At 50.8% G+C, this 20,633-nt stretch overlaps 1 protein-coding gene across 1 annotated transcript in view; it reads left to right on the top strand.

Annotated features, from left to right (window-relative positions):
• Positions 1-4,346, top strand: part of TP73 (tumor protein p73) — a 47,824-nt gene extending 43,478 nt beyond the window's left edge. Inside the window, exons 9-13 of the mRNA XM_027975730.2 lie at positions 305-429; positions 851-999; positions 1,255-1,393; positions 1,761-1,854; positions 3,304-4,346. Coding sequence (XP_027831531.2) covers positions 305-429; positions 851-999; positions 1,255-1,393; positions 1,761-1,854; positions 3,304-3,642 — 846 coding nt within the window. The 3' untranslated portion in view covers positions 3,643-4,346. The remainder of the gene's footprint in view (positions 1-304; positions 430-850; positions 1,000-1,254; positions 1,394-1,760; positions 1,855-3,303) is intronic.
• Positions 4,347-20,633: the final 16,287 nt, after the last annotated feature.

The following is a 20,633-nucleotide window of genomic DNA, read 5'->3' as shown; positions in this document are numbered from 1 at the left end:
GCCCCATGTTTGTCCAGGGCCCCTCCACCCCAGTACCCCAGGTCTGCTGAGCTCTAAAAAGAGGGGACAGTGTGGCAAAGACTCCGGGGTAGTAAGGGGTGGGTGTGGTTTGCATGGACAGGAGCCAGCCCTCCAGCTTCGCTCAGACCTACTTCTGGAGAGGAGAGCAGACCCCATGGCTGCAGGGGCTGGGGAGCCCTGAGAAAGAAGAGGCACTCCCCTGCGCCAGGAGGTGGGGGGGTTCTGGGGCCAGGCAGTGTCTACGTGTCCTGGGCAGGCAGAGGGTCCGCTTGTCTGTGCTCAGGTGCGGGGCCGGGAGAACTTTGAGATCCTGATGAAGGTCAAGGAGAGCCTGGAGCTGATGGAGCTGGTGCCCCAGCAGCTGGTGGACTCCTACCGGCAGCAGCAGCAGCAGCTCCTGCAGAGGCCGTGAGTGCAGCCCCTCCACCTCCGCCCCCAACCCCATTCCTCCGGGTCTTACCCACCTGTCTGATGTGGGGAAAGATGGGGCTGGATGACCCAGCAGGGAAAACACAGCAGCACTAGGCAGTACCCCTCCTCCAGGAAGGCTCCCTGAACTGCAGCATCTCAGCCTAGAAGTCTGCTGAGTGGAGGCCAGGAAGGGGTGGTCAGGGCGACACTGACCCATCAAGAACAGATCTGGTTCCAGGGTCAAAAACGGCCCCCCTCTGGCTCCTACCCATTGCCCAGGTCCTGCCTTTGAGTGAGTGTGGCCACTGTCAGCCAGGGAGGCTGGGCTAGAGGCATGCACTCTGACCCCGGTGTAGGCGGGGTCTTCAGGCCCCTGCAGCAGGGGGCTTCACTCAGAGTTGCTGTTCCTTCTGATCAGGAGCCACCTTCAGCCTCCATCGTATGGGCCTGTCCTCTCGCCCATGAGCAAAGCACATGGGGCTGTCAACAAGCTGCCCTCAGTCAACCAGCTGGTGGGCCAGCCTCCCCCGCATGGCTCAGCGGCTGGGCCCAACCTGGGACCCATGGGTGAGTGGCTTGGACAGGGTGGCTGGGGTGGGGGGTTGGGGAGCCTGGCTCCAGACCCTCTTGCCCAGCTCAGGACCGCTCAGGGCTCTTGCTGGCTGGGCCCTCCAGCAGTTCTGGCCTGAGAGCAGGAGGCACGGTCCCCTCTGTCCACTCCAGGTCTTGGGGAGGGCTGAGCCTTACGAGCCTCCCCCACACAGCCTGGGACACCTGCCCTGGCCTGCCCCTCTCTGACTGTCCCACCTGCTTTCTGCCCAGGCCCCGGGATACTCAACAACCACAGCCACACCCTGCCGGCCAACGGGGAGATGAATGGTGGCCCCAACTCCCAGTCCATGGTCTCGGGGTCCCACTGTACCCCGCCACCCCCCTACCATGCTGACCCCAGCCTGGTCAGGTACGTGGGCTGCTGCTGGGTACTGCCACAAACCCAGTAACCTCAGCCCTGGTGGCTCCTGGCTGCCTGGCCCCAAGCCCGAGGTAGGGGTCTCTGCCTGCTGCCCCTTGCAGCTGGTGCCGTCCCTGCTCCGCTGTCTGGAGAGCGGATAGGGGGAGGCGGGTAGTGAGCCTCCAGCAGGTGCTCGGAAGGCGGGCACAGAAAGCCAGGGGCTCCCTGGAGGCTGTGCCCAGGTGAGCGTGGGCTGGAAGCTGTGGCCACATTGGGCTGGGTGGGGAGACCTGGGGGTGGCCAGTTTCCACTGAGATGGGCCATACAGCCAGGTTTTTACAAGTTAACACTGCTCTGTTTCCCCAATTCTCTGCAGTTTTCTAACAGGATTGGGGTGTCCAAACTGCATCGAGTATTTCACCTCCCAGGGCTTACAGAGCATTTACCACCTACAGAACCTGACGATAGAGGTAACTGCCCAGTGGGGCAGGCATGGAGAACCCACCCCCAGACCAGCGTGGGCCCTGTCTGCAGGCCAGGGAACTTTCTCCTCTTGCGGTGCAGTCCCTCCATTTCCCGTCTAACCATGTAAGGGGGGCTGGGGAGTTTGGAAAACACTTCTTCCTGCAAGTAGCCAAATCTACTTGCTTACACCCAGCATCATGTGGCTGGAAAGGACTTGCCCCGAGTCCCTCATCTGGACTTGAGTCTCTGTCCTGTGGCCTTTGATCTGGGGGTGGGCTGTCTCCAAGGCATGATGAATTCCAGAAGGGGAAGTCCAGGAGGGATCTGCTGCTGGTTTAGCTCAGCACTGTTTACACGGGGGGAACTGAGGCCCAAACCGCTCGCCATGCACCCATAGCAGCTGAATGTCTGGTCCCAGGTGTGCAGGGCTAGAAGTGCCCCACCCTTGGCATCCTGACCCCTGACCCACAGACAGAAGCTGGTCTTTGGGTTAAACCACAGTCCCAGCAACAAGCACTCATGGGGCTTCCCAGGTGACTCTAGTGGCAAAGAATCCATCTGCCAATGCAGGAGATACAAGAGACACGGGTTCAGTTCCTGGGTCAGGAAGATCCCCTGGAGGAGGGAATGGCAACTCACTCCAGTATTCTTGCCTGGAGAATCCCATGGACAGAGGAGCCTGGAGGGCTGCGGTCCATGGCGTCGTAGAGTCAGACACGACTGAAGTGACTTAGCACAGTGTACAGCCTGAAGTTGTCTTGAGTGTAATGACTGTTAGCTGGAGGCCAGGAGACACAGCTGTTGGGCCAGATCCCAGGGCTCCAACTCAGTGGCCTGGAGCCTCTGTTGGTCCTGCTCCAGAGTCGACCCTGGGACAGAGGCCCGCTCCCTGGCCAAAGGATGCGGGTTTGCCAGAGGGAGCGGGGCCAGTGGCTCAGAGGGCAGCCTTGTCCTCTGTCCACTATCTTCTCTGATCTGTCCCTGGTAGCCCCACTGGACTAGCTCAAGGCCTGTTAACCCTGCCTCACCAGTTGATGCGTTGCTTGCGGGGGTGGAAGGAAATGGGGTGACAGGAACCTGAGGCTCTGCTTTGTCCTGAAGGGTGGGACCCGGCCCTAAGGCTGGGAGGCAGGGGTCCTCCAGCACCTGGCGTGGGGGGACCCCATCTGTTTCTCTGACTGTGATCAGAGTAACCAGGCCCTATGCAGCTCCCATGACCTCAGCACCCCACTCCTACCCATGTCATTTCTTGTCTCTCCTGTCCTGTCGAGGGCAGAATTGGGTGTGGCCAGACCACCTGGCACAGGGGCATCCGGCACTGTCTACTTCTGTGCCCCCACCCCTGCCCCCCTACAATGGGGGCTCCTCCCCTCCCTCCTGGTCCCCCAGCGGCTGTGCAGGGCAGGTGATGTCCCTAGTGGGGGGAGGGCAGAGCCTGACAGCTGCTCCTGCAGGACCTGGGGACCCTGAAGATCCCCGACCAGTACCGCATGACCATCTGGAGGGGCCTCCAGGACCTGAAGCAGAGCCACGACTATGGCGCCCAGCAGCTGATCCGCTCCAGCAGCAACGCGGCCACCATCGCCATCGGGGGCTCGGGGGAACTTCAGCGCCAGCGGGTCATGGAGGCTGTGCACTTCCGCGTGCGCCACACCATCACCATCCCCAACCGCGGGGGCCCCGCCGGGGGCGCGGGGCCCGACGAGTGGGCCGACTTCGGCTTCGACCTCCCAGACTGCAAGTCCCGCAAACAGTCAATTAAAGAGGAGTTCACGGAGAGCGAGGCCAACTGAGTAGGGAGGACACGGCCAGAACCCCTACCCCCGTGCTATCGACGCGGAGAGCGGAGAGGGCGGAGTCTCAGCGGAGAGGGTGGAGTCTCCGGGCTGGCGGCCCAGGAAGCCTAGCTGGATGGCTGCTTCCTCCCAGTCACCAACTGGCCTGGGAGGCAGGACTCCTGGGCTGCGCCGGTGAAGTGGGGAGGCCCTCGGAGCTGTGCTGAGGATGCGCATCCAGGGTCCGTCCTCTTGGGGGCTCACCTTCCCTGCCTCTCCTTCCTGGGGGTCTCTGCTGACAACTGCCAAAAAGTGTTTTTCGATGTCTCTGGCTCTGGGTAGGGATGAGGGGCTCTGTGCTTGTCCCTAACACGTTTGTTCTCCAGTCCAGTCTCCAGACTACTTCTCTGCCCGAGGCTGGTCCCTCTGCTGGTCTTGAGGGTCGGTCTGTCCCTTGCACCCTTGTCCACTGGTGTCAAACCCGCTGCGGCCACCTCCCACTTCCTGCCCCGAACAAAATCCCAAGTTTCACTGGAATTGGGAAGACTGGCCCCTCCTGGGAGGCAAGGAAACTTTGGGTGAATGGCCTGCATCCAGCCCCCATGCCAACACTTCTGGCCACAGTGCCCTTCCTCCAGTGGCCCCCTGAGCATAGACACGGACACAGTTTCCTCAGACCACTGGGAATTGTCAACATTTGATAAAATGATGCCCTTTTTCTACATGTGGGTGAGCCTTTTCTTTTTTTTTAACTTTTGTTCTGAATGTGTGTGTAAACAAGATGGGCTAAGAAAGGGGCCAGCCAGGTGGGATCCATAGCAGGCAGGGGTCGGTCACTTGCTCCTCCATTCGGGAATGGGAGAACAGAGCCGGCTGTAGCCACGGCCCCACCCTTCTCCCTGGGAGGCTGTGTTCTGTGTGGGAGGGGCCCTCTGTCTTCACAGTGCTGAGGCCAGTGGAGGGGGTCCTGGCCTCTATGGGCAGCTTGAGGAGCGGGCTGGGAGAGACAGCGTCTGCAGCCCCCAGGGCAATGGGACCAGTTCTGTCTGCAGAGAGCCTTCTGAGCCAGAAGCAGGACCACAGGGGTCGTGGGCGAGGGGATGAGGCAGGAGGGATGCAGGGAAGCCTGACTCCTGTGTAAGCTGAGACATCACCTTGTACTTTCCTAACACCTGTCTGTCCCTCACTCTGCATGGTTCCCCATGGTTAGTCGGTCATCAGCTGAGCCCTCCTGTCTCTAAATCATGGGGAAGTGCAAGGCTCCCAGACCAGGGGCTGATGCGGACAGAGCCCTAACTGCTCTTTGGGTTCTTTCCCTTGCCATAATCCCCACCCTGCCCCCAGCCCTGGGAAGTTAGGAAGCAGCAGACTGTGATCACTCAGGTCCACTCTGAAGCCAGGCTCTCAGTCCTGGGGTTCAAGTGCCAGTTCCTGTGTTCCGTTCCCAGGCTCTTCAGAGGAGGGCACTGGGTGGGGGTAGGGGGCACCAGGGGGTGGGGTGGGAGGGGTGGGGTGTCTGCTGTACTCAGTGGCTCGGAGCCCAGTCGGGAATGGAGCTCCAGAGCCAGCTCCGCCCCTGGCTGGCCAGCAGTGGCCCTCCAGACCAGGGCTTTACGCTGGACATGGAGTTTGCACACTGCCTGGTTCTGCTTATTTAAAAAGCATTGTGTGAATGCAGGTGCCAGAGTCTAGGGTGACAGCCCCCTCCCCCCACACCATAAGCTCCCTGTGAAGCTCCTTGAGGTGGGAGGGGGCGTCATCAGCACCTGGAGGCCCCGCCCACAGCCAGGCCTGAGAGCCTGGGGACAAGAGCCAGCTCGGCCCCTGGGGGCCTGCAGCCCCCCTGGAGCACACACCCTGGCGGCATCATCACAGCGGCCTTAGGATCAGGGCTGCTGGGCTGGTGGGGCCGGGAGGAGGGGTGTGGGCATCGGTTTCCCTTCTCACCCTCACAGGGCCTGGGTCAGTACACTGTTCGTGCGGTTTAGATGAGGAGACTGAGCCACAGACCTTGGGTCTGAGCCCAGGGTCACAGCCGGCTGCTGTGGGGTAGGGCATGTGCTCCAGCGCACACGCAGGGCCCCCCAGTCATGGCCCATCAGGAGCCACAGGCCTTTCCTCCAGGTCCTGGGGGTCCATGAACCCAGCTGAGAAGTAGCTGAGCTCCTGGGGCTCCCGTGGCTGTCCCTCAGGCTCATTCCATTGGCCGGTGGGGAGGCCCTCGGGTGCTCCTGAAGCTGGGAGGCTGCAACATGCAGGCAGAGGGCAGGCAGACCCCCATTACGGAGGCAGAGGAGACACATTCCTGCGGAGGGCCAAGCACAGGCTCCCTGCTCCCATGCCACAGGTGGGGAGCTCCAGCGGTCCTGGACCTTTGTTCCTCGCACTGATGGAGGAGCAGCCTTGAGAACTGATTCAGTGGGGATTCCATCATGGTCACAGGAACACACACAGGAGCAACGGCCCTTACAGGCCCTTAAAAATAAAGAGAAGACAAACCTGTGAGCTGTGAGGTTTCCCAGATGGGAAGAGGAGGGCAGGAAGCTGGCCAGGCCCAGCACAGCTGCTCAATCTCCAACAGCCCTTCCTGGCTGCTGGGGGGTGGTCACCCACCCAGATCTGGGTGGCACCTTCAGTGGCTTTCGTCCGGGGACATGCAGGGACCGGGGACATGGTCATGCCAACCTTGCAGACACAAACATTTGCTTCTGTTTTATTGGCTAAAGCACTTTAAGGTTTTAAAAAAAACACACCACTCCCGTCGGTAATGTAAGGCAATGCTTCTTTCAGCAGTATTGATGGATCTATTCTGACCGTATTATTACCCTCTCTTGGGAATGTAATCTCGGGAAAACGTGTTCTTTTAGCTGTGTTTTGATGGGACTTTTTGGGTTTGTTACATAATAAAGCCTGGATCCCAATGACTGACGCTTATGACTGAATCGGATTCAAGGACAAGAGCATACGTGACACGAGCCTCCCAGCGTGCTCCGCTCCTGAGTTTGTCCGGTGTTGTCAGTGTGTGACACTCCCAGGAGCCCTCCTGCCCTGCACCGCAGAGCCGAGTGCTCCGCGGGGATATGCAGGGACTTGCGTCCAAGGATGACATGAGGGGTAACACCGGGTTCTGTCCCAGGGCTGCTGGCTCAGCTCACGGGACTGGTTGCGGCCCAGCCACCTCAGGCCTCCTGGGAGCAGGGTCCAGAGTCCCTCTCAGGAAGGTCTTCCCCGCGTCGCTGTAGACAGCCTTCCCTCTGTCTCGAGTTGAGGTTCACGTTTCTCTGCAAACTCAGGAGCTCGTCCAGTCAGCCAGGCTCAGTCTCCAGGGCACGGGGCTTCATTCTGTTCCTCAGGTCTCAGGTTCCTGAACGTCAGACCTGTGAATGAGGGACTGGGGTTCTGTCACGGCAAAAGGAGAGCGCTCAAAACCCGTTCAACCTTGAGACAGGCTCGAGGTTTTCTAGACATGTTGCTGAAACCAAGGGGAACAAGGTGAGGCGGAGCCCTGCCCACCACCCGGCCCCGCCCTCGCCCCGCCTTCCTGGACGGGGCTCTTGGCATGCCCTCCTCCACACACCTCAAAGAACTAGGCGAGATGGAGCCCCGCCCACCTCCCCGGGCCCGCCTTCCTGGGCGGGGCTCATGGCGTCCCCTACTCCAGAGTCCGACAGCCCACCAGCTCCGGCGGCGGCTGCGGCGGCGCACAAGCACAGCAGAGAGGAGCTACCCCATAGTCCGAGGTCAGGGGCGGCGGCCGAGGCAGTCCAAGGAGTGGTGCCTCCGCGGGGAGGGCTGAGAGGAGCTGCTTCACGTTCAAGGTCAGGAGGGGCAGCGGTGAGGAGCTACCCCTCGTCCAAGGTAGGAGAAACCCAAGTAAGACGGTAGGTGTTGCAAGAGGGCATCAGAGGGCCGACACACTGAAACCACACTCACAGAAAACTAGTCAATCTAATCACAAGAGGACCACAGTTCAGTCGCTCAGTCATGTCCAACTCTTTGCAACCCCATGAATCGCAGCACGCCAGGCCTCCCTGTCCATCACCAACTCCCGGAGTTCATCCAGACTCACTGTCCATTGAGTCAGTGATGCCATCCAGCCATCTCATTCTCTGTCGTCCCCTTCTCCTCCTGCCCCCAATCCCTCCCAGCATCAGAGTCTTTTCCAATGAGTCAACTCTTCCCATGAGGTGGCCAAAGTACTGCAGTTTCAGCTTAAGCATCATTCCTTCCAAAGAAATCCCAGGGCTGATCTCCTTCAGAATGGACTGGTTGGATCTCCTTGCAGTCCAAGGGACTCTCAAGAGTCTTCTCCAATACCACAGTTCAAAAACTTCAGCGCTCAGCTTTCTTCACAGTCCAACTCTCGCATCCATACATGACCACAGGAAAAACCATAGCCTTGACTAGATGGACCTTAGTCGACAAAGTAATGTCTCTGCTTTTGAATATACTGTCTAGGTTGGTCATAACTTTTCTTCCAAGGAGTAAGCGTCTTTTAATTTCATGGCTGCAATCACCATCTGCAGTGATTTTGGAGCCCAAAAAAATAAAGTCTGACACTGTTTCCACTGTTTCCCCATCTATTTCCCATGAAGTGATGGGACCAGATGCCATCTTCGTTTTCTGAATGTTGAGCTTTAAGCCAACTTTTTCACTCTCCTCTTTCACTTTCATCTAGAGGCTTTTTACTTCCTCTTCACTTTCTGCCATAAGGGTGGTGTCATCTGCATATCTGAGGTTATTGATATTTCTCCAGGCAACCTTGATTCCAGCTTGTGTTTCTTCCAGTCCAGTGTTTCTCATGATGTACTCTGCATAGAAGTTAAATAAGCAGGGTGACAATATATAGCCTTGATGTACTCCTTTTCCTGTTTGGAACCAGTCTGTTGTTTCATGTCTGGTTCTAACTGTTGCTTCCTGACCTGCATACAGATTTCTCAAGAGGCAGGTCAGGTGGTCTGTATTCCCATCTCTTTCAGAATTGTCCACAGTTTATTGTGATCCACACAGTCAAAGGCTTTGGCATAGTCAATGAAGCAGAAATAGATGTTTTTCTAGAACTCTCTTGCTTTTTCCATGATCCAGCGGATGTTGGCAATTTGATCTCTGGTTCCTCTGCCTTTTCTAAAACCAGCTTGAACATCAGGAAGTTCACGGTTCACGTATTGCTGAAGCCTGGCTTGGAGAATTTTGAGCATTACTTTACTAGTATGTGAGATGAGTGCAATTGTGTAGTAGTTTGAGCATTCTTTGGAATTGCCTTTCTTTGGGATTGGAATGAAAACTGACCTTTTCCAGTCCTGTGGTCACTGCTGAGTTTTCCAAATTTGCTGGCATATTGAGTGCAGCACTTTCACAGCATCATCTTTCAGGATTTGAAACAGCTCCACTTGAATTCCATCACCTCCACTAGCTTTGTTCGTAGTGATGCTTTCTAAGGCCCACATTCCAGGATGTCTGGCTCTAGGTGAGTGATAACACCATCGTGATTATCTTGGTTGTGAAGATCTTTTTTGTTCAGTTCTTCTGTGTATTCTTGCCACCTCTTCTTAATATCTTCTGCTTCTGTTAGGTCCATACCATTTCTGTCCTTTATTGAGCCCATCTTTGCATGAAATGTTCCCTTGGTATCTCTAATTTTCTTGAAGAGATCTCTTGTCTTTCCCATTCTGTTGTTTCCCTCTATTTCTTTGCATTGATTGCTGAAGAAGGCTTTCTTATCTCTTCTTGCTAGTCTCTGGAGCTCTGCATTCAGATGCTTATATCTTTCCTTTTCTCCTTTGCTTTTCACTTCTCTTCTTTTCACAGCTATTTGTAAGGCCTCCCCAGACAGCCATTTTGCTTTTTTGCATTTCTTTCCATGGGATTGGTCTTGATCCCTGTCTCCTGTACAATGTCACAAACCTCCATCCATAGTTCATCAGGCACTCTATCTATCAGATCTAGGCCCTTAAATCTATTTCTCACTTCCACTGTATAATCATAAGTGATTTGATTTAGGTCATACCTGAATGGTCTAGCAGTTTTCCCTACTTTTTTCAATTTGAGTCTGAATTTGGTAATAAGGAGTTCATGATCTGAGCCACAGTCAGCTCCTGGTCTTGTTTTTGTTGACTGTATAGAGCTTCTCCATCTTTGGCTGCAAAGAATATAATCAATCTGATTTCGGTGTTGACCATCTGGTGATGTCCATGTGTAGAGTCTTCTCTTGTGTTGTTGGAAGAGGGTGTTTTCTATGACCAGTGCATTTTCTTGGCAAAACTCTATTAGTCTTTGCCCTGCTTCATTCCGCATTCCAAGGCCAAATTTGCCTATTGCTCCAGGGCTCAGAGCAGATCTGCCTCGTTGCAAGGCACAGTGCTTTGGGGACAACCTCCGCACTCCACCCACCACCCAGCAGCTACCGGAGAGCACAGGAGGCCACGGCCCCTCTGGAGGAGCAGCATCAGCTCCTCTTCCCACATACACCCAAAGAAAAGGGCTATCTTCAGGCACAAATTTAAAAATGATTCATTAATATCAGTATGGTACGTGGGCTTCCCAGGTGGTGCTAGTGGTAAAGAACCTGTCTGCCAATGCAGGAGACATAAGAGATGCTTTCCTGAGCCACCAAGGAAGCTCAATCAGCCCCAGAAATGGCTGCTAAGCGCAGGACGGCCCCAGGCAGGAGTTCTCCAGGGATTTAGACTCACAGCTCTACTCAGCAGCTGCTATGTTTTATTGACTCAGGCGATAAAGAATCCATCTTCAATGTAGGAGACCTGGGTTCAGTCCCTGGGTTGGAAAGATCCACTGGAGAAGGGAATCCACTCCAGTACTCTTGCCTGGAAAAGCCCATGGACAGAGGAGCCTGGCAAACTACAGTCCATGGGGTCGCAAAGAGTGGGACACAACGGAACGACTAAGCACATGCTTTCTTCGAGGACATGTGAAATTCACTCGATCCCAGGAACTTGGAAGTAACTGTCCTATTAGATGCTTCAAAGCTAAATCAGTGTTTATGGCACTTCAAGCAATGGGGTATATTCACATAACCCTAAAGGGACACCTACAGCATAGTACCTAAAATACAAGGCTAATGATTATTCCAAACAAACAACTTTAAAACTGATTCTAGCATTGGAAATGCGAGTTCCACTTTGAAAATGACATGCCCACTGCACCACCCATAACTTAATATTCTTGTTGAAAGTTAGCACAGTCGCAAGACTTCCCTGGTGGTCCAGTGGCTAAGATTCTGTGCTCCCGAGGCAGTGGGCTTGGTCAGGGAGCTAAGATCCCACATGCTGCAGCTGAGAGTTCTCATGCCACTGCTAAAGATTGTGAATGCCACACGAAGCTCTAAGATGCCACATGCCACAACTAAGACACAGCGCTGCCAAATAAATAAATATCTAACTTTTTAAAAAAGTCAGCATATCCCAGGATCCTCCTGAGAATGTCACCGACCTTGAAGTTTCCTGAGAAAGTGTCTGTAGAGCTCTTGGCATGCCTCCAGGTAGCCTTCAACCTGGGCCTGGGAGTCCAGGGAGAGGGGAGAGGCCGGCTGGAGATGTCCAGGGGGACCTGATTATATGCCTGTAAAGGTGCCCCTAGCTGTGCATTTGAAAAGTGGTTAAGGGGGACTTGAAAGGGCAAATGGTTAGAGATGCACTGTCCAGATGGTGACAGCTTGTACAGGGCAGGGCAGGGCAGGGCACAGGAGGGGGGACATACGACACCTTCCAGGCCTGATTCCACTCTATACTACAATGTGCCATGATGCAGATTAAGCTCTGTGTGTAATGACCAAAAGACCATGGGGATCTTTGATACAACAATCCATGTAAATAAAGGAAAAGCAGCTTCAGGAGGACAATTTTTTTAAATATCATTAGGACCAAAGAGTGAATCTCAATCATCAAAGTGTGAGAAACTTTTAAACAGAAGAGTTTAAAAGTACTTTAAAAAAAATAGTACAATAGAGACTTCCCTAGTGGTTCAGAGGTTAATATTCCATGCTCCCAATGCAGAGGGCATGGGTTCGAGTCCTGGTCAGGGAACTAAGATCTGGCATGCCACACACAACTAAGGCCTGGTGCAGCCAAATAAACAAAAGCTTTTTTTTTTTCTAAAGTAAAGTATTTATTGAGCACCTACTGCATACAAGGTGTTGCCCTAGTACTGCCCTTCCTGCATGCACTCTGAACAGAGCACGGCTGGATCAGAAGAGCTCTTCCCTTCGACCCATCAGAATGAAATACTTCATGTCTCATAGTTACAGCTGGCTGGGGGGTGGAGAGGAGACAGGGAGTCACCTCCAGTCTCTGGTGACAGATTCCTGTGTGGAGCTGGCTGATGTTCAAAGTGACCAGAGGCCCGCTGGGGAGTTTCATGCTGATCACCATAGTGTCTGTGCTGTTTTGTGTTTTTATATAATTTTCATTTGTTTATTTGCTGGTGACGGGTCTCAGTTGTGGCATGTGGGATCTTCGTGGCATTATGTGGGACCTTTCATTCAGCACATAGACTCTCTCGTTGTGGCCTGTGGGCTCAGTAGTTGTGGTGCCTGGGCTTAGCCGACCACTTACACACGGGATCTGAGTCCCCTGACTAGGGGTGGGCTTGAACCTGCCTCCTCTGCATTGCAAGGTGGATTCTTAACCACCGAACCACCAGGGAAGACCCATCTGCATCTTTTAAGGAGGTCATATCTATTAATAGATAGAAGGACATTTTATATGTTATAGGAGTTAATCTGGGCGAAGTACAGAGCTTCTGATATCCAAAGGGCAAGTAAGTTTTCTACGCAGGGTACAGCTTAACAGCAAACAGGAAACTGAGAGAAAAGGGGGGTTATGGCTGGTGAACCAGTCAATCTAACAGTGTCTCCTAAGCACAGATGTGTGGCCGCCCCAGGCTCAGTGTGGACAGTGCTGCATGAGGACTAAGTCACCATCCTGCCCTGGGGAGGGGGCCGCCTGGCCCAGGACAGCACAAAGTCCCCACCATGTGCAGTAAAGACGCAAACAACTGAAGATCGAATGCCACAACTGAAGATCCTGCGTGCAGATCACTGCAGCTCAGTGCAGCCAAATAAATTGTTCAGTCGCTCAGTCGTGTCGGACTCTTTGCAACTCCATTGACTGCAGCACCCCAGGCTTCTCTGTCCATCACCAACTCCCGGAGCTTGCTCAAACTCATGCCCATGGTGATACCATCCAACCATCTCATATTCTGTCATCCCCTTCTCCTCCTGCCTTCAATCTTTCCCAGCATCAGGGTCTTTTCTAATGAGTTGGCTTTTTGCATCAGATGGCCAAAGGATTGGAGCTTCAGCTCCAGCATCAGTCCTTCCAATGGATATTCAGGGTTGATTTCCTTTAGGATAGACTGGTTTGATTTCCTTGCAGTCCAAGGGACTCTCAAGAGTCTTCTTCAACACCACAGTTCAAAAACGTCAATTCTTCAGCACTCAGCTTTCTTTATGATCTAACTCTCACATCCATACATGACTACTGGAAAAACCAAATGACCACATGGACCTTTGTCGGCAAAGTAATGTCTCTGCTCTTTAATACACTGTCTAGGTTTGTCATAGCTTTTCTTCCAAGGAATGTCTTTTAATTGAGGAGACAAATAAATAAATACGCAAATACTCTTTTAAAAGACCAAGAATGATTGGGAGCCTGGAAGAGATGCTTGTGTCAACTACAAATTGGTACTTGCCATCTGCCTCTGCAGAGATTGAACCCTGCACTGGTGCAGCTGCTGACCTTTGACAGTTCAGGGTGGAGAGTGGGGTACTCTGTGATCCTGGGAATCTGGTGGAATGGTCTTTAGATGGCTAGATATTTTCAGGAACTGATTTCATGATCAATCTTTGCATCTCTTCATATCTAAAAAAAGAACTAAATCCCTTCATGGTGACATCTACCCCTTGTGACTAGCAGAAAACCTTTTGTAAAGTAAGTACTGATTGCACTGAACTCCCTCTTCACCAAAATCTTATTTATTTACCTTCCCCCACTACCTCTTTGGAGCAGTCTCTCAGGGCTACCTGAGGTGTGGTCTCCCGGGCTGCAGTCCTCATTTTGCCCCAAATAAAACTGATCTCTCAACTCCCATATTGTGCATCTTTTTAGTCAACAGCTGAAAACTCATGTTCCTGGGCTCATGGCAGATTTATTCACAAGAACCAAAATATGGAAGCAACCCAAGTGTCCATCTATGGATGACCACTCAGATAAACAAAATGTGGTCTATTTATACAATGGAATATTATCCAGCCCTAAAAAGGAAGGGAAGTCTGATCACAACTTGAACATTAGCAGACCCTCTCTATTTAAAGAGCTCTCTGGAAAGCGAATGACTACTTTTGCATGGCTGGGAAATGTCTTAGCAGGGTTAATCCCTGCCAGGCCTAAAACCCAGGGATCTGTTTACAGAAAGAAAGGAATATTGGATAAGCAGCTGCCCCATTGGTGATCAGCTCCTATTTCTAGATTCTGAATGAAGGATACATTCATGGGTCACAGTTGAGTAAAATAAAGGTGAAGACAAAATATCTCAGGCCAGGGGCTGATCTCCAAGGGAACAGATGTCTCATTTTCACCTCACTATCCCTGGCACCAGAACAAGCCTGCTGTTTTTTACTGCTTGGCCTTAAGTTTTTACTGACTTAAAGTTTGAAAACAAGCTGGAATATCCTCAGCTTTTTACTGCATTTTTCACCAGAAATTCTCATAAGACAAAAATGATCATTCATGCATTCGACCAAATACTGCTACGTGCCAGGCATGTTTCAGGTGGCCCGAGGCCGGGGAATCTGGACTGGAGAGCACTCTGCACTTAATATTACTGACCAGGGGAGTTGTTATGGGTTGAATCTTGTCTCCTAAAAAATTCATGTGTTGAGGTCCTAACCCCCAGGACCTGTGAATGTGACCTTATTAGGTAACAGGGTCGTTGCAGACAGTAAATGGTTGGCTTAAAGTGAAGTCACACTGGAGTCAGGCCCTTAGTCCAATAGTACTGGTGTCCTTATAAACAGGGGACGTGTGGACACAGGCACACCACACGGGGAGGTGTCACGTGAAGATGCAGCAGAAGACAGGGTGATGCTTCTAACAAGCTGTCACCTACACACTGGCACTTGCCATCAACCTCTGCAAGGATTGAGCCATGTGCCGCTGCAGCTGCTGACCTTCAACATGCCCTGAAGGGATTTCAGGGTGGAGAGCAGGAATGAGGCACTCTGGGCTCTGGGAAGAACTGGCAGAACAGGTCTTCGGATACTTAGGTATCTTGTGAGCCCTATCCTCATAACTAGCAAAGCACTACATCCCTTTGTGGTGACATCAGCTCCTTGTGACTCACAGAAAACTTTTTTGCAAAGATACGTGCTTGATAACATGAACTCCCCCTTCACCAAAATCGCATATATATTGACCTTCCCCTCCCTCAGCCCCTTTTGAGCAGTTTCTCAGAGCTCTCTGAGGTGCTGCCTCCTAGGCTGCAGTCCTCATCTCACCCCAAATATAACTTCACTCACAGCTCTCACATTGTGCAATTTTTTCTAAATTGACAAAGCCAAGGAGTCCCAGGGGACTGGAGCTCAGTGAGAGGCCTGGAGGCACCTCCTCCACAGCCTGAGGAGGAACTAGCCCTGCCATCTTGGTCTTGGACTCCTGGCTTTCAGAACTGGGGAAGTGACTCTGCTACATGAGACCATCACCTGGGAGACCAGGGCAGTTGTAGCTGCCACTGGGGGTTCTGGCTGTGTTAGGGGAAACATTGACTGGAACTGGCCACCCTGGCCAGGCACCATGTAGTAGTAACCATCCACATGAGTTATGTTAAGATAGGAGGTCCTGGTAAGGAACACAAAACTAATAGGCCACCACCAACTGGAAGAGTTCAGGAAAGGTTAAAAGGAGACACCACGTGTCCAACCACCTCCCAGAATCCTCCTCACTGGCACCCGTCTTGGCTGAGCAATGCATGCGCCACCAGGAAGGACTCTGAATCAGAGTGATTGGCCAAAGAAAAACAACCCAGAAACTAATCCCATCATCATAAAAACTGGAGACTGTGAGCCCGTGGCAGAGCAGTTCTCCTGTGTTCCCTTACCTTACTTACTGCTCTCCACCTGGGTGCCCCTTCCCAATAAAGTCTCTTGCTTTGTCAGCTTCTGTGTCTCCTAGACAATTCATTTCCAAGTGTTAGGCAAGAGCCCACTCTTGGTCCCTTAAAGGGGTCTCCCTTCCTGCAACAGCTCCAGCCCAGATCTCTGACACTGTCCTAATGGTCATTCCCCATCACGAAGAGCACAGGCCCCAAGGATCTGGCCTCTGCTGTTCTTGACTAAGTCACTCTGGCTTCCACTCCTGATGCCAAGCAGGGCCCTGTGTGGCTCCCGGGCCTTTCTGTCCACCATTTCTTATAGGCAAGACTCCAGCCTCCATGACCTTCCCTGACTTTCAAAGGGCAGATTCAAACTGTTGCTAATCAATGGAGGAGCAGCAGCTAGGAAACCACTTGAGGCAACATAAAAGGGACCAGAGGAGCTCGTCAAGATTAAGAGACTCTCAGTTCAGTTCTGACTCTATGACTCCCTGGACTATACAGTCCATTGAATTCTCTAGGCCAGAATACTGGAGTGGGTAGCCTTTCCCTTCTCCAGGGGATTTTCCCAACCCAGGGATCAAATCCAGGTCTCCTGCATTGCCGTTGGGTTCTTTACCAGCTGAGCCCCAATTTAGTTCATTTCAGTCGCTCAGTTGTGTCTCACTCTTTTCAATCTCATGGACTGCAGCACGCCAGGCTTCCCGGTCCATCAACAACTCCTGGAGCTTACTCAAACTCATGTCCATTGAGTCAGTGATGCCTTCCAAACATCTCATTCTCTGTCTTCCCCTTCTCTTCCTGCCTTCAATCTTTCCCAGCATCAGGGTCTTTTCTAGTGAGTCAGTTCTTTGCATCAGGTGGCCAAGTCATTGGAGTTTCAGCTTCAGCATCAGTCCTTTCAGTGAATATTCAGGACTGATTTCCTTTAGGATTGACTGGTTTGATCTTGCAGTCCAAGGGACTCTTACAACACCACAATTCAGAAGAAGGTGCTCAACCTTCTTTATAGTCCAACTTTCACATCCATACATGACTACTGGGAAAACCATCACTTTGACTAGACAGACTTTTGTCAGCAAAGTAAGGTCTCTGCTTTTTAATATACTGTGTAGATTTGTCATAGCTTTTCTTCCAAAGAACAAGCATGTTTTAATTTCATGGTTGCACTCACCATCTGCAGTGATTTTGGAGCCCAAGAAAATAAAGTCTGTCACGGTTTCCATCATTTCCCCATCTATTTGCCATGAAGTGATGGGACCAGATGTCATGATCTTTGTTTTCTGAATGTTGAGTTTTAAGCCAACTTTTTCAATCTCCTCTTTAACTTTCATCAAGAGGCTCTTTAGTTCCTCTTCATTTTCTGCCATAAGGGTGGTGTGATCTGCACTTCTGAGGTTATTGATATTTCTCCTAGCAATCTTGATTCCAGCTTGTGCTTCATCCAGTCTGGCATTTCGCATGATGTACTCTTCTTATAAGTTAAATAAGCAGGGTGATAAGATATAGCCTTGACGTACTCCTTTCCCGGTTTGGAACCAGTCTGTTGTTCCATGTCCAGTTGTAACTGTTGCTTCTTGATCTGCATACAGATTTCTCAGAAGGCAGGTCAGGTGGTCTAGTATTCCATCTCTTGAAGAATTTTCCACAATTTGTTGTGATCCACATAGTCAAAGGCTTTGGCATAGTCAATAAAGCAAAAGTAGATGTTTTTCTGGAACTCTCTTGCTAACCATATGCTATTTATGAGAAATACACTTTAAATATAAGACACAAATAGATTGAAAATGAATGGATGCAGGGAAATGCCATGAAATAGAAGCATAAGAAGGTAAGAGTGACTATGAGATATCAGATAAAATAAACTTTAAGGCCAAAAAGATAAAAGAGAGAGATCTTTCATTAAGATAAATAATTGACTCATGAGAAAGAGATGACCATCTTAAATGCATATGTGTCCAGTAATAGATCTCCTAAACACATAAAGCAAAATTTACAGAACTGAAGGGGGAAATAGTTCTGCACCACAGTTGGAAGATTTTGATAATCTTTTCTCAGCAGATGATAGGGGTGAAAGTCAGCAAGTCAAAGAGGATCTGAGGAACTCCTTGGTGTTAGGACTCAGCACTTTCACTGTTGTAGCCCACATTTGGCCCATGGTTAGAGAAATCAGATTTCACAAGCTGCACAGTGCAGCCAAAAAATAAAAATAAAAAACAGAGAGAGAGAGAAAGATGATCTGAATAAGACCATGGGTTTCCTTTACCAAATTGCTCTACATAAAACACTATACCCAACAGCAACAAATGAAGCAGGGTGGAATGGAGGCTGCCCCTACCCCAGAGCTGAACCACTCAATAGACAGACTTAAGACACTAATACTAGAGAGATACCAAACAGAAAAAGAAGAAATTAGGATAGAATTTAATAGATTCCAAAGAAAGCATTGGCTCAGTGGGCAAAGAATCTGCTTGCACTGCTACCAAAATGTCTGCAAACAATAAATACTGGAGAGTGTGTGGAGAAAAGGGAACCCTCTTACACTGTTGGTAGAAATGTAAACTAGTATAGCCACTATGGGGAACAGTGTGGAGAGTCCTTACAAAACTGGAAATAGAACTTCTATTCAACTCAGCAGTCCCACTGCTGGACATGCACACAAAGGAAACCAGAACTGAAAAAGACACGTGTACCCTCAATGTTCATCGCAGCACTGTTTACAATAGCTAGGACGTGGAAGCAACCTAGATGTCCATCGGCAGACGAATGGATTAGAAAGTTGTGGTACATATACATGATGGAATATTACTCATCTATTAAAACGAATGCATTTGAATCACTTCTAATGAGGTGGATGAAACTGAAGCCTATTAAACAGAGTGAAGTAAGGCAGAAAGAAAAACACCAATACAGTATACTAACACATATATATGGAATTTAGAAAGATGGCAATGATGACTCTATATATGAGACAGAAAAGAGACACAGATATAAAGAACAGACTTTTGGACTCTGTGGGAGAAGGCGAGGGTGGGATGATTTGACAATAGCATTGAAACATGTATATTATCATATGTCTAATTGATGACCAGTCCAAGTTCGATGCATGAAACAGGACACTCAAAGTCGGTTCACTGGGACCACCCAGAGGGATGGGATGGGAAGGGAGGTGGGAGGGGTGTTTGGGATGGGGGACACATGTACACCAGTGGCTCATTCATGTCAATGTATGGCAAAAACCACTGCAGTCGTTAGGGGAAGCACACTGATTGAAACCGCCCAGCCTGGCCAGGCACCATAGTAACCATTTGCATGAGTTGTTTTATGACAGGAGATCCTAATAAGGAATACAGAACTAATAAGCCACCACCAACCAGAAGAGTTCGGGAAAGGTCGAAAGGAGATACCGTGTGTCTGGACACCCACTTCCCAGAATCCCTCTCGCTAGCATCCATCTTGGCTGAGCGATGCGTGTGCCACTAGGAAAGACTCTGAATTAGAGTGATTGGCCAAAGACCACCCGGAAACTAATCCCATCACCATAAAACCCGAGACTGCGAGCCACATGGCAGAGCTGTTCTCCTGGGTTCCCTTACCCTGCTGCTCTCCACCCCGGTGCCTGTTCCCAATAAAATCTCTTGCTTTGTCAGCACTTGTGTCTCCTCAGACAATTCGTTTCCGAGGGTTAGACAAGAGCCCAGTTTCGGGCTCTGGAAGAGGTCCACCTTCCTGCAACACAATATTGTAAAATAATTAGCCTCCGATTAAAATAAATTAAGTTTTAAAAAAGGAAAAAGAGAGGTAAAAAATCTGGCAAAAACAAATAAAGTCTGGATTTTAGATTAAAACAAACAAAAAAGAATCTGCTTGCAATGAAAGAGACACTGGAGACCCAGGTTCAATCCCTGAGTCAGGAAGATCTTTTGGAGAAAGAAACAGCAACCCACCCCAGTATTCTTGAGAAAATCCCATGGACAGAGGAGCCTGGCGGGCTACAGTCCATGGGGTCACAAAGAGTCTGACAGGACTGAGCACACACACATAAAGAAAGCATTAACGCAACCCTCTGGGAATGACCAATATTTGATCTTCATGGTGGAGGATTACCCTTGTACTGTCTGTATCTCCAGTGACATGGGACAGGCACCAGAGCTTTGCAGTGTTGCCCCTCATGCTCTCATTGCCACAGCTGTTTCTACAGCCGCCTCCAGGATGGCACAAGGGCCCCTACTGGCTCTCAGAGCCTCTTGATTCCAAGAGGGACCCTCTCCTTTTAGACTCAAGATAACAGTCAGGAGTGGAAACCAAGATGGCAGATTCAACCTTCTGAGAAATGCAGAACCCAGAGCTTCATGTCTAGACATGTCCCTCGCGTGGACTGGAGAAAGAGCAGCAACGCGTGACACTGAGACAGGCAGGAGACCTCGAAACAGTGTTCCAGTTTCCTTTGAAACTCTGAGCTGGGCCAGACCAGTGGATGGTGTGGGAGTGAAGACCATGCTGAGCTGTAGGGACACATGGGGTGACCCAGAGGGGACTGGACTCTGGGACGACACCTCGGTTCCTTTGAAAGAGAGTGAGGCTGCTTAAAAACACAGCTCTGCCTGCTGCTCCCTGAAGGATGGGCTGAAAAAATGTAGCCTCAAACTGTTGGTGATTTTTAATCTTAATTTTTAAAAAAACTGTAGTTTGAGCCTACATTCTTTCAATCCATCCTTCAGGGAGTTGGAATATGCCAGCCCCTGCTGGCAGCAGGCAGAGGTGTGGGTTCGATCCCAGGTCTGGGAACTAAGGTCCTACATGCCAAGCAGTGTGGCCAAAAAAAAAAAAAAAAAATCTAAAAAATAATATGTCTAAAGTATGGATTTTAACTGAAAAAGTTAAAATTTCACATCAGAGCCATT

Source organism: Ovis aries, chromosome 12 (assembly GCF_016772045.2).
Source record: "Ovis aries strain OAR_USU_Benz2616 breed Rambouillet chromosome 12, ARS-UI_Ramb_v3.0, whole genome shotgun sequence".
Classification (NCBI taxonomy): domain Eukaryota; kingdom Metazoa; phylum Chordata; class Mammalia; order Artiodactyla; family Bovidae; genus Ovis; species Ovis aries.
Note: the sequence above shows the minus strand (reverse complement) of the source record. Positions and strands in the feature narration are given on the sequence as shown.